This window comes from Diachasma alloeum, unplaced genomic scaffold (genome assembly GCF_001412515.2).
Source record: "Diachasma alloeum isolate Michigan unplaced genomic scaffold, Dall2.0 Dall_scaffold_00534, whole genome shotgun sequence".
Lineage (NCBI taxonomy): Eukaryota > Metazoa > Arthropoda > Insecta > Hymenoptera > Braconidae > Diachasma > Diachasma alloeum.
In genome coordinates, this window is record NW_021680666.1 from 213,476 (window position 1) to 231,992 (window position 18,517).

The 18,517-nt window shown below is 36.4% G+C and overlaps 2 protein-coding genes across 3 annotated transcripts; one reads left to right on the forward strand and one right to left on the reverse strand.

The window, feature by feature from the left end:
* Positions 1-9,037: 9,037 nt before the first annotated feature.
* Positions 9,038-11,407, reverse strand: LOC107042900 (multifunctional methyltransferase subunit TRM112-like protein). Its single transcript, XM_015264152.2, has 3 exons — positions 10,924-11,407; positions 9,392-9,493; positions 9,038-9,329 (listed from the first exon to the last, which is right to left on the reverse strand). The coding sequence occupies exons 1-3, from the start codon at positions 10,999-11,001 to the stop codon at positions 9,135-9,137; spliced, it is 375 nt and encodes a 124-aa protein (XP_015119638.1). The 5' UTR covers positions 11,002-11,407; the 3' UTR covers positions 9,038-9,134.
* Positions 11,191-18,478, forward strand: LOC107042899 (ER degradation-enhancing alpha-mannosidase-like protein 3). Of its 2 annotated transcripts, XM_029126452.1 has the most exons (9): positions 11,191-11,284; positions 11,378-11,559; positions 12,679-13,044; positions 13,148-13,300; positions 13,591-14,045; positions 14,332-14,489; positions 14,799-16,032; positions 16,305-16,417; positions 16,950-18,478. In XM_029126452.1, the coding sequence occupies exons 3-9, from the start codon at positions 12,776-12,778 to the stop codon at positions 17,736-17,738; spliced, it is 3,171 nt and encodes a 1,056-aa protein (XP_028982285.1). In that variant the 5' UTR covers positions 11,191-11,284; positions 11,378-11,559; positions 12,679-12,775; the 3' UTR covers positions 17,739-18,478. The 2 variants fall into 2 exon arrangements, with proteins under 2 accessions (XP_028982285.1, XP_015119637.1); XM_015264151.2 differs by having other exon boundaries at positions 11,191-11,559.
* Positions 18,479-18,517: the final 39 nt, after the last annotated feature.

The following is an 18,517-nucleotide window of genomic DNA, read 5'->3' on the forward strand; positions in this document are numbered from 1 at the left end:
GATGTACCCCAGGAGCATTCTGAGAGAATTTTCCTGATGATTCGGGTAGTAATGATTGATCCGGGGAGGGGGAAAGTGACATTAGATGACATGAACATTTTTTGGAAATTTTTGTCACATTTTATTTTTACTGTAATATCAAGGAATTTCGTTATTGAAAATTCAGAATTTCACGGAAAAATCAATGAGAACTGTAAGTTTCAGTTTAATTATTTTCCAAAAATTAGTTATTTTTAAAGCTTGAAAAGACGTATATGAAAAAAAAATCAAATTTAAAAAAAAATTCAAAAAATTGGTAGAAATGAGTGAAATTAAATTAATTGAATAATTCGGCACTGAATAGTCATGATTTCATTGAAAAATCAAATGGATTGAGGAATTCTCATCTCAATGTCGTTAAAAAATTAAGAAATAGACTGGAACCTCTCACTTCTCATCTAAACCAACTTTTCATAAAAAACCGAATTAGAAGAAATGGGGAAGGTCAATGTTAGAATTATACATGAGCCTAAAAGGATCTACGAGTCGTGCAATGGTTTCCAACAGTCACGAAAAAGCAATCCGACAGCCACAATGGGCGACGCCAATACCAATTTAGCTTTGAGCCGTTTCCCTTCGCGTGCGAAGAAATTGCAACTGTTCTCTCTGCGTTTTACATTTACTAGGTACCCAGTCGTTACAACCCCCTCTGTTTTACCCAGAATGCCCCATGTGAATTCGACTAATCGTTCGGGGAATTGTAAGTGAGCACCAAATACACCAAATTAAAAATATTTGTTAAGTAAATTACGGTCTAGTCGTTGTAATTTAAATTTTTATTTCCCTTTAAACGTCTATTTTCTTCCTTTTTTTCAATATTGAAACTAGATTTTTTTAAGTTTACCAATAAATCATACCCATTATAGAACACTATAGTGCACTATATTAGACTATAGCGCATTGTAGTGCACATTGTAGAACACTAGTGCCCTATGGAACACTATAATGCGCTATAGTCTAATATAGTTTACTATAGAACGCTATAGTGCACTATAACCTAATATAATGCGTATTATAGAACACTATAGAGCACACGGAGAGAAATTTTCTAGAAAAGCTCTAGTACGAGTACTAGATAAAATCACAATCCACCGGCTGTGAAAAATTCTAGTGCTGTTAAGGTAAAATTTCTTGGTATTTCTGGTAAAAATTCTGGGGATTTCTGTGAAATTTATGGGGAAAAATTCACGTTTTCCCAATAAAATTTCTAGTGCCGGCACTGGAATTTTTTCCTGGCCGTCACTTTGCGCCTCTTTTCCCGTGCTAGCACTAGAATTTTTCTAAAAAATTCCTGTCCATGCACTGTATTAGACTACAGCGCATTATAATGCGCATTATAGTGTTCCATAATATGCACTGTAATACACTATAATGTACTATATTAGACTATAGTGCATTATAGCACACTATAGCGTGTTATAGTGCACTGTACTACACTATATCGCATTATAGTGTCCTATAGCGCAATATAGTACCCTATAGCGCAATATAGTACCCTATAGCGCATTATAATGTCATGTAGTACATTATAATGCGCTATAGGGTACTATATTACGCTATAGGGCATTATAGTATACTGTAAAATTAGCGTTCTGGGGATTTCTGTGAAAGTTTCACAGAAATATGGGGAAAAATTCACGTTTACATTTACTACATGACCCTATAATGCGCTATAGGGTACTATATTACGCTATAGGACAGTATAATACGATATAGTGTGCTATACTGTTCCATAGTGCCCTATAACTCACCATAGTGTACTATTAAAAAAATGGATTTCATAAAAAAGAAAAAAAATGATAAAATGAAGCAGAATGAAAAGAAATATTTCTCTCATTATAACAAAATCCTCAATTCGTAACTGAAGCGGAAACATTGAAGCAGATGGCATCGTTCAGCTGATGGGTAACGTTATACAGAAAAAAAAAATGTAATAGACCCGTTCGTTTCCCTGATCGGGCATCATCATCCAGTGGCATCATGATGAACGACAGTTCAATTAATTTTACCGTCTCGAATGCTCTCTCAGCCCAACTAGTCCAGCTCTCCCACTTACTTTGCCACGTTTTCTACGTTTTCTCCACCCTCTCATTCCCTCCCGCTACCCCTCCCCCAGCAGTACTATTCACCCTCGTTTTTCCGTAATAACTGTCGTCGCATTCTCTCTTGGGGATTGGAAAACGACAAAATAACGAAAAAGAATAACTGAGGGATGAAGAGGGAGAGAGAAGAGTGCGCATTATTCCCACAGGAGACATTGACGGATTCAAGATATGAAACCGGTGTCCAGAGCATATACCGTCCCGGTTACAACATCATATTGCGATTTACTGATTTTATTTATAAGTCAGGATAAGGGGGAAGTTTTTCAAATCTTTGGGCACTTCAGGTTTGAGAGAAATTATCGGAAAAGATTTACGTTTTCTGGTTCATCTATTCATTATGGTATGTTTATACTAAAAAATATCATTGTATATTTTAGTTTATAACTAATCTCAGGGTAATATACAAAATTATAAAATAGTGTGCTAGTTGTGCATAAAAAATGCACAGAATACGCATGAAATATTAGGCGATATTATAGAGAGAGATAGTAAATTCTGAAAGAAACTTTTCCAGAGCAATATTTGTCCCAATGACGCGTCCATTTGTCTCCTCCCAAGATGATTGATTGGCGTCGTGTTCATATCGGGATGCAGGAGGCAAACTCCGTGCCAGAGGGGGTGTAAATAATACTCCGCAGTTAACCCTTGGGATTTTTATAATGGAAATAACGGATCTATTATTTAGAGTTTTATTTTTTTTCAGTTCTAGGTACTCTCGCGATTTTTATTCGCGAATAATGTTCAAGGGATGTTTATCAAATGAGCGGATGCATGCGTTAGTGTGGGATGACTCTCGAGAAATTTTCCCGGGCTCGGGTGTAAATGCGAAGTGAAACAAATCGATGGAGCGAATTCTCTACATATTGATTTGGGGGGAAAAAAGTGACAAAGAAAGTGGATAATAATCGTCACACTGCCGGGAGAGAAAGTTGGTGGAGAAAAAGACAGGTGCTGTGAATTCAATCCTTAATTCATCTCAACATCAGCTGTCACCAATCACAGACGATAATCCGTTCGGCTTTATTATTTAATGTCGAATCAATAATTAATCTCTTGTCGTCGGCAATTGCTTCGTCATTATTTTAGAAGTTTTCCCGAGGCGATGATCAAGTTTTTATCACGAGACTTTTTTAGTTGTCGATTCATTGGATATTCGACGAACAATTCAAGAATATATTTACCTGAAATTTCCTGATTAATGCATCAGGGATCGGCAAAAATTGTTGCTAAGTAATTTTAAAAGAAGTTTACCATATGTTAATCTCAATTCCGTATTTTTTTTATTTAAATTTGAAAATAATTTTCAATTCTCAATTATAATTAATCGATTAATTCCAAATATCTGATTTTTTATTTTTCAATTCATCATCATCCTTGCGAAGTTGATTACTGATTTATATAATATTGGAAATTAAAATTTTTTAAATTTATGATTAATTTAATATTTGAAAAATTGCAAATGTTGATTGATAATTAATATAATAAAATTATAATAAAATTTTAAAAATTGTACAATACCTGATTTTACATGTAATAAAATAATTTTAATTCTATATTACGATTTTGCCCATCTCTGAATGCATATTACATATTCTATTGGTTTCTATTTGCAATCTTTTTTTTTTCATAAAAATTCAGTTTAGAAATTTTTTTATAGTGCAAGATCATTTATAACTGACACATTGAACTCCCCAAAACAAGTAATAAAAAGGTATTATCCTCCGAGTTGCATTTGGCTGGGATTTCCGCTGATTTCCAAGGCTTTAGTTTTGCTCCAGATATCCAGATACACTTTTGGACAATAGACAAAAGGCACTTCTCCTCACAGCAATTCGCCAACTTGGATAAACTCTTTTGTATTCAAAAACTCTCGTTCTCTCTGAATCTCCAGTATTTTGCCGAATAATACTTCAGCGCTGAGTTTTACGTAAATACGTTGATGCCGGAAATGAAATCCTCAAGTCCCTGAGTATATAATTATGCTAGAGAAGGTGATTAGTCCCTACAAGTGTTCAAAATACACAACAACAGAAATCTCGACACAAAATACTTTTATTCAATTCTCAATATCTTCGGACTGAATGATGCAATTAGGACGAGTCGAATTTCGTTTTAAAGCCCGAGAAGAAACCTTGAAAATAAAAAAAAATGATTGAATTCCGCTCTGTCAATTCCAAGATATTCCATTTTGAAAATGATCCAATCGAAAATATAATTTTATTTTGATGAATTATTCTCTAATAAAATTCTCCTCTTTTCCATAATTTTTTCTCCTCAAATTTTCACGCAATTGGAAACAGGTGGAAATTGTCAGCAAGTTACATATTCGTTCCATAATAAAATTGAACAATAAATTCAAATGGCCAGATGGGACTTTGGAAAATCAGACAGAGCGTTATACCGAAACGCGCAAATTGATTTGCGAATAATGCACTAGTGAATAATGAGGAGCGGCCTGCCTCCATTGCCAACATCCGTTCCCCCCTTTCACCTTTCCTCCTATTTTCTACCCGCAACATCCAGCGATTCTCGTGGCCGGGCGTTTCGATTACATTATCCCCGGCGAATTACATTCGCTTATAACGAGATAACGTCAAAGTTGCTGGGGCTGCCGGAGGCTTCATTAAAATTAAACGACAAAACGCGATTAAAGGGTCTTCATGGGGTTCGCGGAGGGGGGAGGGGAGGTGAAACTGGACGCGAATGATCATAAATCATTATTATATTTACATAACTGTGGAAAGATGGGTTTTGATAATTTTAAATAAACATTGAATGCTCTTTAACGGTTACTATCGTGGCTTCATGGGTTGCATAATGAAATTTGAATGAAATTTCTGTCTATAAATTTTCATTGTTGTATTAAAGTCATCCTTACTAATTTTCAGAAGAATATTTCGAACAAATGGGAAAATATTGCTCAGTACGAGATAATCCCTTTATCATCCATTGAATAAGAAAACAAATTCTATACGTTCTAAGACGAACGTATATTTCTGCAAAAAGAATCGAATACAATAAAAATAGAAAAGTAAAATAAAATTTCTCTGAATCGATTTTCTCATACAGACAGACAATAGAGAAAAATTGAATGACAAAACGCAATTAAAAAGGATTCATGGGTTTATTTAGAGAGGGGAAGGGATACAACTGGACGCCAATGATCATAAATCATTATTATATTTACATAACTGTGGAAAGATGGGTTTTGATAATTTTAAATAAACATTGAATGCTCTTTAACGGTTACTATCGTGGCTTCATGGGTTGCGTAATGAAATTTGAATGAAATTTCTGTCTATAAATTTTTACTGTTGTATTAAAGTCATCCACTAATTTAGAGAAGAATATTTCGAACAAATGGGAAAATATTGCTCAATGCGAGATAATCCCTTTATTATCCATTGAATAAGAACAAAAATTCTGTACGTTCTAAGACAAACGTATATTTCTGCAAAAAGAATCGAATAGAATAAAAATAGAGAAAAATTAAATGGCAAAACGCGATTAAATAAATCATTATTATATTTACATAATTGTGGAAAGATAGGTTTTGATAATTTTAAATAAACATTGAATGCTTTTTAACGGTTATTATTGTGGCTTCATGTTTGCGTAATGAAATTTGAATGAAATTTCCGTGTATAAATTTTCATGATAGTGTATTAAACTCATCATTACTAATTTGAAGCAGAATCTTGCGAGAAAACGTGCGAACAACTGTGAAAATATTCCTCAATACGAGATGATCTTCATCACCAATTGAATAAGAAAAAGAATCTCATTTTTATCATCCCTCAACAATGCCACAAAGACGAATGTATATTTCTGCAAAAAGAATGGAATAGAATAAAAACAGCCAAGTGAAATAAAATTTCTCTGAATGGATTTTCTCATACAGACAGACAATATTGGTGAAACGGGTAGGATTTACCGCTGGCAACGTTCTAAAAGTGCGTCTATTCCCTTCGATTTGTAAAAAAGGATCGGTATTCCGGTGGAAAAACCCCTCCGACAGTGAAAAGAAACCCTTGGGGAAACAATAAATTGTCCCGTTCGATCCTTTATACCAAAGGCATGTGTTTGATTCGACAAAAGTCCGTATACATAAGCAGCAATAACATGAATACATAGGTATTCTTGCGGCAGATACCTCCTAACATTTTTTTTCTTCTCCTCTCTTTTACGACAAAACAATGAAACGTATCACCAATATTCTCGCAATTTCGCGACCACTCTATCCCCATATCGAAATGGAGAAAGAGCTCTCTAGGCGTATACTGCATCCAAAAGGTTTACCCTCGCTCTGCGGCACAACGAAATTGACTCGTTCCAGAGGATTAACCCTGTATGCTTGTGCCATACAGTGTCTATATACAAAATCCTCTTCCCCTCCCCACTCGGTTGCTCTCCTCTTGAGGCACACAGAGACAGCCTGTATGGTTTATTATTATTGTTGGCAATTCGTACGTGCTCCATTTTTCTGTCATAATCAGCCCAGGGCGGGGATTGTGATGTAATACGAGGGATATAGAAATAATAAAAATATGTCGGGCTTAGGGAGGTGGAGAGGTAGCAGTTGACATAGTTTATTCAGTCTTTATTATTATGAGAGTGAGAGGGGCTTGGCCCCCTGCCCTGCAGGCTTTTTAAATCCCTCGTGAGTAGAATGCGAGTGTTCATTATATTTTTAAGTATTATGAACTTTACGTAATTCGCTAAAACCTTGTTGTGACCTTCATGGCCTCCATATGACCCACGTGACCGTTATCTTCAGTCATCACATAAAAAAACTCTCACCTGAACGCCTATTTTTTAAAATTACAGGTAGAAATATATAAAAGATCTCTGTGTGCCATTTTTCCGCCATAATCCGCCCAGCCCACCTTTGTGATATGAACTTTATGTAATTCCATAAAAGCTTATTATGACCTTCATTTGAATTCCATGACATTCATATGACCTCCGTATGACCCACATGACCCTTATCCCAAGGCATCACATAAAATTATCGACAGAATTATATAAAGAATTATAAAGGGTCACGAGGGTGGGGGTTGTGATGTAATACAAGGGATAAAGAAATAATAAAAATATGTCGGGTTTATGGAGGTGGAGAGGTAGCAGTTGACATGGTTTATTCAGCCTTTATTATGAGAGTGAGGGGGGCTTGGCCCCCTGCCCCGCAGGCTTTTTAAACCCGTCGTGAATAGAATGCGAGTATTCATTATATTTTTGAGTAATATCAACTTTATGTAATTCCGTAAAACCTTATTATGACCTTCATGACCATACACCAAATAAAATGACCTAAATGAAATGATATATATGACCTTCGTATCACCCACAGAACCTTTATCCCCAGACATTATATAAAAAAACTCTCACCTGAACGCCTATTTTTTAAAATTACTGACAGAATTATATAGAAGATTTCTGTGTGCCATTTTCCACGGTTGACACGGTTTATTCAGTCTTTATTATTATGAGAGTGAGAGGGGCTTGGCCGCCCTGCCCCCACAGGCTTATTAAATCCCTCGAGAGTAGAATGCGAGTGTTCATTATATTTTTAAGTGATATGAACTTTATGTCATTCGATAAAACCTTCTTAAAACCTTCATTTGAACTTCTTGACCTCCAGATCACCTTCATTTGAAATTTCAAGTAATTTCATCATTAAAAATTAAAGATTTTATAGAAAAATCAATAAAAACGAAATTTTTGTTCAATTATTCCATAAAAATTAATAGAACTTTCCTACTGCTAAAAAAAATTGAAATTTCATTACTTTTTTGGAATTCCCTGAATTCCCTGTCGCTATCCTGAAAATTACCAGCCAACTGTCCATGGAATTTCCATTTCTTCTCTAACAGACGATATAGGCAAAATTATAGAGAGAGAACACCATCAATTTTAAATTCTCGACAAGAGAATACAAGAATTCTATGAAATTTTTTTCAAGTAACTCAAAGCCTCGACATTTTTGCATCAAAAGTTTGCACCCAAGTTTAATGAACTTCAATGTATATCAATGCTCCCTGAGGCCATACGTTTGATATATGTGTATTTAGTTGGGTGCCCCTCAAGTACCGGTGATCAAAGCATCAACCTAAAATATAACGCTCAGGGTTAACTCGGTTAAAGTGCTGGTAATGAGATACATCGGGCGATTGAAAGTTCAAACTTTGTGGAATGATTATTTCGGATCGATATTCGGGGTCTCCACATCCAACCAATTCTCCAACACATGTTTTAATATCTTTAACTATTTATTTGCAACTCATCAGTCATCTCACAAATCCATTGACAATTAGCTGTTGAATTCAATTGACAAACGGAAAAAATCGAAATGAGGAATGAGTAATTGATAATGATCATGTTCATTTCGTCTGCTGCATTGAATTATCGACGATGTTGAAAAATTTAGTGTGAAATTTCTACTGAAAATGAAACATTCGTTCAATCACTTGAGAAAAAAATTCAGTGATCGTCTGCAAATTCTCAGTGAACGAACGAGGTCGTTGAATCGATAATTCAAGATGCCATTAGCGAATGCAAGACTTGAACCTTTATGCACCCCCTGCAGAGACAACTCATCGTTTCATTTGCACGCCATGCCTCGTTATACCATCCACTCAAAAATTCTCCAAAGCTGTGGGGAAGAGTCCAATCGAAAAATATGATTTTTGCAGTTATATTCAGGTTCTACAATCATTAAATCTTATGTACGAGTGTTTCATCGAGTCTGCCAAGTCTCTCGAGGATCTGTTACAATTTTAATGATTACAATTAATTATTGAGACCCGACTATTCCCCATTTCTACGTATTTTCGGTCGAGTGGAGGAGAAAAATGTTTCCCTCGTTCGTGAGATAAAATAACTGAGCACAAAAATTGAATAAACAAACACAACGTTTTATTGGAAATTAAATAAATTATATTTGATGATGATGAATGCTTAGGGGCTAGGTCTGGAGTGATCACATTGCATCTAGGCTTCGTCCTCGTTCAGCAACATATTTGGAATGCCATCGTTGATGGGAAATTTTCGTCCTGATTCAGGACAAAGTAAATCTCCATTTATAACTTCAACCTCGAGTAAAACGTGGTGTACCTTCTTCAGAAAATCTTCATTCCCCTCGAAATCTTGCACGAGGGTCTGGGGTAATTCACCGACGTGCCCTATCTGTTGCATATTTACAAGATTTTAGTGAATATTCAGGGATATTTGAAAGGTCGCTTACTTACACTTTCGGCTGCTTTCCATAGTGTATTCCAATCCAGTTTTGGAATTATCCTCGCTATGAATTCGGAATTGAAATCTACTTCGGATACTTTTATGTCTTTTGCCTGGGGGAAGAGAAATAAGATGGTAATTTTTTCGTTTGTAGTCAAAACACAATTTTGGGATTTTCTCATGAGTTGAAGTTGCTTAAATCAATAAGTTTATGATGAACTGTATTCATTTGAAAATACAACATCTCAAAACATTGGGAATTGGGCAATTCAAGGAATTATGGGTCTCATCACCCATTCGGCTGACGCCAAAAAATTATTTGATAAACATTTGACGAATTAATATCATGGGATAGTGGAAAAAAATGGAAAAGAATAACAATACTCAATTTATTGTCAATTCGCGACATTTCGCTTTTAATAAAAACGGAGCTCTAAAAATAAAGCACGTGTAAAATTAGAATCGAAATTCGAAATAAAAATAAAACTTATAAAAACAACAACATGAAACATCACATTAATATTAACATTTTATAACATTTAGGCCCGGTTGCACCATCGTCTGTTAACTAAACCGCCAAATGACGGTCTGTTAGTCCATAAGGATTACACATGGATAAATTTATCCTGGGGTAAAAATAGCTAACAGGGCTCGGTGCAACCGGGCCTGAATAGTTTTAAGAATAAAACTATTTGAGGATAAAACCTTGTCTTTACGAGGACATATTCCACAACGTGAAGCTGAATGCCATTGTTATTCCTCCAAAAACAAATATAAATCTAGTTAAATTTTTCACAAAAAGTTTTACAATAAAAAATGTATCTCTTCCAGATGAAATCTTTGCATTGTAAAGAAAATATCAACTTTACGAGGGCAATTTTTTCGCTTGCATTTAAAACAGTAATTTTGGGATTTTTTCATGAGTCGAAGTTGCTTAAATTAATGCATTCATGATAAATTATTTCATTTGAAAATACAACATCTCCAAACATGAGTAATTAGACGATTCTATGAATTATGGGTTTCATCACTTGGAAAATATGCATTCTACAGATAATTTCTAAATATGCATTTTACAGATAATCATGGGAAATGAATAACAATACTAAATTAAATGTCAATTCGCGATATTTCGCTTTAAAAAAAAAATTTCTGAGGCTCTAGAAATAAAACACGTACAAAAGTAGAATCGAAACTCGCAATAAAAATAACATTCTGGGATAAAACTTTGTTTTTATAAGAATATTTTCCATAAAGTGAAGCTGAATGTCATTGTTATTCCCCCAAAAACAAATTTCAATCTCTTTAAATCATCCACACCAATTTTTAAAATAAAAAAACAATTAAAATGAAATATCAATTTTCTTGAAGAATCGAATCCATTTCCCCCTCCGCAAATATTCACTCCAAAACCTTCAAGACTGGGAAATTATCGCCATGAGAATTGCTAAGTCTAGAGCACGTGCTTTCGTCCCTCTCAAAAATTCAATAATATAACCTAAAACCCTTCGTCCCCAAAAATCAATGAAAAAAAATGTCATACCACAATGCCAAGGGGATACCCCACAGTCACCCCTTTGAGGCACTTCGACGTCAGCATATTATGCGTCAACAGCTTCATAATTCCCCCTCAACACTATTATTCACTAATTTTGTTATTTTATCGCACTCTTCCCACAATTTTCCGAAACAAATTTCCGCACTCTGAAGTCTGCCGCAGTCTGCGTTCCTCCCATTCCCTCTTCTCGCTCCGATTCCTCTGTTCTTCGTGTTCGTGAAATTGAGGTTATGTTCGCCCCTTGAAGTTTCTTAGAAGTGCCACGAACCCAACACAACGTAGAGATATAAAAATCCACTTGCTCCCGTTGTCCCGTTCCAAAGAAGCTCTTCCCCCCCGAAAACAGGTTAGTTTATCAGGGAAATTATCTGCAAATCCGTGAATTTCGTCATCTCTTCCCAACAATAAGAGTAAAATTGAAATTTTCGGTTATAAACAGCTCTCGGGGTGCGACAATACCAAGTGCTGAGTGAATTCTTGTGTTGAGTGTCTCAATTGGTGGTAATAGAGCCTGTAAATATGATACACTTGCGACGAGTCAATTGACAGGAGCCACATCATCTGTCCTTGATAAGAAGAAAACATGTAATCAGCTGTAACTGACCGATGTTTATACTGCATGTAAGCATATGCTCGATAATTATTTTGTTTTAATAATTAATATAGCACATTTGTAGGGACATAAATATTGGAGGGGGTGATGAGGCCGCCTGAAGGTGATAAATATCATGTGTCACTCTTCTGGAATTTATAAACGGACAATTTTTTTTTATTGTCACGTCCTGAGTTCTACGAATAAATATAAAACACGTATTTATCAGGAAAATCATAATTTCGGAGCATAAAATGTTGGGGGAATGATATTGAAATTATTTATTGAAATAGTCAGTAGTTATCGTTGTTTTCGGGTCATTAAATGTGACGTACATGAAGAGAACATCACTCGAATTAATTTTCCTGTTCAATTAACGTATAATTAACCGCTCAATTGATCAATATCTCCTGGAAAAATGATACGATTTGGATGAAACAAAAATCATTTTAAAGGTCGAAAAAATACCTTCAAAGTGAAAAAAAGAATGGGAAATTTCACTCTGCCAATCAGGAGTTGTTGAATATTGAAAATCAATTTTTTTTGTTTTCATTTCGTTGAAGTAAAGGAATAAATTGAAAAATATCATTGAACTACTGGAGGAGGGGATGAGTTCCCCTGGAGGTGATAACGATCATGTGTCATACTTCTGGAATTTATAAACGGAAATATTTTTTGTCACGTCCTGACTTCTACGAATAAATGTAAGACACGTATTTATCAGGAAAATGGTTATTTCGAAATACAAAAAATCGGGGGAGTTATGTTAAAATGATTAATCGAAGTAGTCATTAGTTATCATCGTTTTTAAGCCATTAAAGGGGATGAATACAGTAGTGTTTCGATAGTTTCAATGAAAAAAATTTTCGAATAAATTTTCATTTATCATTGAGGTACCCAATATCTCCAGAACAAATCATACGATTTGGATAAAACAAAAATTATTTTAAAGCTCGAAAAAATACCTTCAAAATGAAAAAAAGAATGGGGAATTTCACTCTGCCAATCAGGAGTTATTGAAGATTAAAACTCATCCATTTACCCTTTCCTCAGTAAAAAAAAAATTATATCGTTGAAGTAAAATAATAAATTTAAATTAAATATTCCTGAACTCTTTACAATGATATAATGAAATTCTATTCATGCAGAAGGAGAATATAATCCGAGCGACGACGTGATAAATAATGCTGAAGACTGGAGGAATAAAGTCTTGACAAACACTGAAAAGGCAAATTGGCGTATAAAATGGCGAGGGAATTATTTCTGCTGGGTGTCCTTGTGGTTGGACATGTAGCTAGATGTTCACTGGGGTCAGCAAGCGAGGACCATGTGGAATACATGAGCAGAGAGGAGCGGGAATCCCTCAAGGAAGAGACTCGTGACATGTTTTATCATGCTTACAACGCTTACATGGATAATGCCTATCCAGCTGATGAACTCATGCCACTGAGCTGCAAGGGAAGGTACAGGGGATCTGAACCTGACAGGGGGGACATCGACTCCACTCTTGGAAAGTTAGTATCAACAATTTCCTGGGTTGATTAATTAATCAATCGAAATTAGATTCGTTACTCAAAATTTTACGATCGATTTTAACGGTTTTTCTGGGGTTTTCAGCTTCTCGTTGACTCTGGTGGACACTCTGGATACTCTCGTGGTTCTGGGGGACTTGGGGGAGTTCGAAAATGCTGTGAAATTAGTTATTAAGGATGTCAATTTTGATACTGACGTAATTGTTTCGTTATTCGAAACTAATATACGTATGTTAGGGTGAGTTTTTGGATTTTATTCATTCAGTTATTTTATTTATCCATTAATTTTTGAAAATTTTGTATTTTTAAACAGAATTTCGTGAATTCAAATAATTTTTTACTGTAATTTTTATTCCTTTTAAGAACTTATGTGAAATTGTTAATTTACTTCAATTTTATTCATTTCATCATTTAATTCACTAATTTTTGCCAATTTTGTATTTTTAAAAGGAATTTCTTTTGTTCAGACAACTTTTATTTCCATTTTTTGTTCTTCTTAAATCCCTATGGATGAATTCACGATAATAGGGGTTTGCTGAGTGCTCACATACTCGCTGAATACCTTCAGACACGAGCAGACATAATGCCCTGGTACAGAGGTGAATTGTTGAGCATGGCAAAGGACTTGGGCTACAAATTTTTGCCAGCATTCAACACAACCACTGGCATACCCTACGGTAGAATCAACCTGAAGCATGGAATGAAGGGGGTGCCAGCTGAGATGTGTCGTGAGACCTGTACTGCGTGTGCTGGCTCAATGATTCTCGAGATGGCGGCTTTGTCTAGATTAACTGGTGAATATATTTTCGAGGAGAAAGCACAAAAAGCCATGGATGCACTATGGCGAATGCGGCACAGAGGCACTGACCTCATGGGATCTGTTCTCAATGTTCATTCGGGGGATTGGGTCAGGAGGGACTCAGGGGTTGGGGCTGGAATTGATTCTTATTACGAGTACTGCCTCAAAGCGTATATTTTATTAGGTAATTTAATTCATTTTTTCTTATTTTATTCTCATTTTTGAGACACCCGAATTTTTGAGTTTAGAAATGTACGAATATCTTTGAATCTATGAGAGATATCGAAATTTTCAAGGAACCCTTTTTTGTAGAGGAGAACGAGACCTACAAAAAAGGTTTTCAGAGTATTTGTGATATGTCCCTTAGATTACGAGATATTTTGGAAAACTGAACTATAAACAAAGTCGATTTCACTTGGCAACTCAATTGTTATAAAATGCGTTTGTAATCTTTTTATTAATTTCCGTAGGAGATGAAAAGTACCTAGGGCGATTCAATCGTCATTACCAAGCTATCATGAAGTACGTCAGCCAGGGTCCGATGCTCTTGGACGTCCACATGCACCGCCCCAACACCAATTCCAAGAACTTCATGGACGCTCTTCTGGCCTTCTGGCCAGGCCTGCAGGTACACAATCATTCCACAAGTCCTAAAATTTTTAAGAGTTCACTAATTAAAATTCTTTAACGAACTAAAGACTTTTTAAATCAACAAAAATGTTGAATAAAGCTCTTGGATTTCATGAATTAAAATTTTATAGATCCACAAGTACAAAAATTTAATAACTCCACTGATTAAAAATTCTCAACAAATTAAAGGTTTTCGAATTCCCGAAAAAGTCAAATACACTGTTTACCATTTTTTTTACTAGTGTAATTAATTCTTCGTTAATGAATTCCCCCAATAAAAGAACTTAATTCCCTGGAATACATCCAGGTGCTCAAAGGTGACATAAAGCCGGCAGTAGAGACCCACGAGATGCTCTACCAAGTGATGCAGCGTCATAACTTCATCCCCGAGGCCTTCACCACCGACTTCCAGGTGCACTGGGGCCACCACCCCCTCCGTCCCGAGTTCCTCGAGTCCACGTACTTCCTGTACCGAGCGACTGGTGATCACTACTACCTTGGAGTGGGTCGTAAAGTCCTCAGAAGCCTTCAAACCTACGCCAGAGTGCCTTGTGGTTATGCAGCAGTGTCAGACGTTCGAACCAACAAGCACGACGACACAATGGACTCCTTCGTCCTCTCAGAGACCTTCAAATACCTCTTTCTACTCTTCACTGAGACCAACGACCTCGTTCTGGACCTCGACGAGTTTATATTCACGACTGAGGGCCACCTGTTGCCCCTGACTCTGGCATCAGTGCGACCAAATGTCTCTTCGGAGCTGGATATCGACGCTGTCCAGGTCCAGGAGTTGGACAGAACCTGTCCCAACAGTCTTCACCTGTTTCCAGCATCGGTGAGACAGCCCCTCAGAAACATGGTTGAGGACGTCTGCCCCAGGAGAATAATCAAGAGACGACTGAGTGCCTCGCAGTTCCAGGCGAATAACCTGGAGCACCTGAAGATCCTCAGCCACATGGGAATCACGATACTGACGTCTGCTGATGGCAGGATCCAGCTGCTTCACACATTCTCCAATGCCAGGACTGTTCAGGACGCTGAGGAGGGGCTTATGTTCATGCAGGAGATGGTGGAGTTGAATAGGAGACAGACGCAGGACGAGGGGATCAGACCTCAGACTGTTACTTTAGTCAGGAGTGGTGGCAAGGAGATGAGTTTCCTGGGGGGTCCAGCGCAGTTTGGACCCAAGCTCAGGGGGGAGAAGAGGGTTGTGGGGAAGCCTGTGCTGGTTGAACCTTCTAAAGCCTGCGAGGAGATCACCAATGCCAAGATGATCGAGGGTAATATTGCTCTGGTCTCCAGGGGCAACTGCATGTTCGTGGAGAAGGCCAGGATTGTGCAGAAGGCTGGGGCCATTGCTGGAATTGTTCTCGATAATGGCATGGGCTCCAGTGCTGGGGGATCACACATGTTCTCCATGTCGGGGGATGAAAGTGTGGAGGATGATGTTAAGATTCCGTTTGTTTTCTTGTTTTATGCTGAGGCTAGTGAACTTGTCAAGGCTGTCATTGGGAGCGAGGGCGAGCTAACTGTTACGATAGGTAATTTTTTTATATTTTTCATTCATTTGTATTATTTTTCTATTGATGAATTAAATTTAAATTTCTTACTTTTTTTTTATACATTTGATTTGTTTGATTCTTTCAACAAGTTGAAGCTTTTTTAATCCACCAAAATGTTGAATAAGACTTGGTCTTGATGAATGAATTCTCAATGAACAAATTCTCCAATAAAATTTAAATTTCATAAATATTTAACAACTAGAAGAATTTAAAAAATTCTTCTTCATTTTAATGATTTACTTTTTTTCTAGGTGACTACACAGGTGATGAAAATCAATTAAAATCCCCAGTGGACGATCAATCAATGTTCGAGAGACTAAAAACTTCAGTGAAAGAATTCTTATCTCGACCAGTGTCCACACAGGTTTGTTTCATTTGTGGTTTACTATGCATCATCCACAAGTATTACCTTGGACGAAATTCCCACTAGGTAGATGACAAATTCAGAGATGGATAATGCACAATTTTCATACTCTATTTAATTTATTGAAATTGTTATGCTGTACGTTTTTGTTTATAAGTTACTCAACGTGATTTACTTTTTTTCTAATTATAGTTTTTTATGACTGATATTTAAGTCCAGTGTTTTATTTATCCATTCACTTGTAAATATAGATAACAAAATTGTTCTTCAATCGTCAAGACAGGAATTCAATTAATGAAAAATTTGAGAATTTATTTACCTGAATAATTAAATTGAAATTTACAGTTTCCATTGATTTTTTTATGAAATTTTGAATTTCGAGTGACGGAATTCCTTACAATTCCAGTGGAACTATGATGACAATTTTTTTAATAAAAAATTGTTGATCATGAGATATTGACGATTGAATAAAGCCTACTTTGCTTCCATCCCTCACCCACTTAATTAATCCCCTCAATTTTCATTAATCCAGAGCGCAGGGGTCATATCCACTCCATCCACCCCTCAACAGACCTCCGAGGACGAGCTCCTAGTCTTCGAGAAGGGTCACATGAGGGCCTCAATCCTGAAAGCAACCGAGAATCAGCAGCTGGTGAATCCCAACCCTCTGGTTAGATTATCAACAAAGTCGAGTACTCCACCTCTAGTCGTCCCAGTGGAGGAGGACATGTCCCTCTTCAAGAGGGTGTGGCGAGAAGTCAAGCAGATTCTGGTGAACCAGATCCATGCGAGCACCAAGACACCCCCCAACGAGGTAATTCCCCTCAGTCAGATAAAAGTCTACTATGACTGGCTGGCGAAGGAACGAAAGAACGAGGAGACAGCAGCCAGTGAGAATCTCTCAGCCTGGATGATTGTCAACTGGTTTGTCACTGAACTCAGTGATACTGTCCCCAATCTCGACATTCTAGACTCGAGTGGAATGCCTCCAACGTCGAAATCACTGGCTATGAGGCTGACGTCACTTCTGCTGAGGGCAAATCAAAATTCACAGGAGATGAAAGCACTCATTGAAATGGTGGACTCATTCAAGGTCTATGGGAATCTGCTGGAGAACATTAAGGAGGTTCTGGAGAACCTGAAGGGAGAGTTGAAGAAGGCCGCGATGAAGGATGAGGATGGGAAGGACGGAGATAAATTCATTCCTGTGGGCGGAGGGAGTGAAGATGATGGGATCGTCGAGACGGTTGAGGTTGAGGGGAAAGGGGCGAGTCCTGGTGATGATGTTCAGGGGGAAAAACACGTTAAGGAGCAGCTTTAATGCCTGGGGGGACTTAGGGATTCAACATTTTTGTGAGGTATTTTGTGGAAGAGAGAGAAGATGATTAATAATTATTATGTATGAATTATGATTTGATGATAAATTCTAATTTTTTCGATTATGCATTCTGTTTCTTCTTTGCTACTTTGCTGATTTGTAGATAGGGAAATTGTGGAATTGTACAGAGAGAATTTGAATTCAATCAGTGTAAATAACAATTTTTATTGAAGATATGAAACTGATAAATCATTGCCATTAAACTACGACTGTCGACGTAATTATAGCTCGTATATTTTTTTATTTGCAGAGAAAATGGTCTGTAAATAATTGCGAATAATTATCTTGTCTACCATGGGGTGATTAAGTGACATGAAGAGATATTCAATTTTTAATTGAAACTGTTTATCTCTTTATTGCAGGTAATCGCGATATTCACGTGTACAAAATGAATAGCAATTTAGGACAATTGTCGCAGATCGAGTGTATGTCAAATGTACAATGGTCAGTTCTCGGTTTTGGATGCATACACGATTTATTGTTAGAGTAATTTCGATGTATATATCCGTTAATGTTTATGTAATATGCATTTACTTCAGATGCACACCTTGTGATTGTAATATAAATAGAGTGTATTATAACAGAGGTATTGAAAATTTACATATGAAAGTGTTGAGTGTGATTTTTGGTATGGGGTAATGAATTGTCTGATGATCCGGAAATAAAGTTTCTGTTAAAAAATATTCATATTTTCATTTTTTAAATTATTTTGGACTGAACAT

Coding starts and splice junctions, on each gene's coding strand:
- LOC107042900 (XM_015264152.2), bottom strand. CDS start 11,001: ATGAAGCTGTTGACGCATAATATGCTGACGTCGAAGTGCCTCAAAGGG. Junction 9,494..10,923: donor GGTATCCCCTTGGCATTGTG/GTATGACATTTT, acceptor CTCTTCCCCCAG/GCAAAAGACATAAAAGTATC. Junction 9,330..9,391: donor TATGGAAAGCAGCCGAAAGT/GTAAGTAAGCGA, acceptor AATATGCAACAG/ATAGGGCACGTCGGTGAATT.
- LOC107042899 (XM_015264151.2), top strand. CDS start 12,776: ATGGCGAGGGAATTATTTCTGCTGGGTGTCCTTGTGGTTGGACATGTA. Junction 14,046..14,331: donor CAAAGCGTATATTTTATTAG/GTAATTTAATTC, acceptor TAATTTCCGTAG/GAGATGAAAAGTACCTAGGG. Junction 14,490..14,798: donor CCTTCTGGCCAGGCCTGCAG/GTACACAATCAT, acceptor GAATACATCCAG/GTGCTCAAAGGTGACATAAA.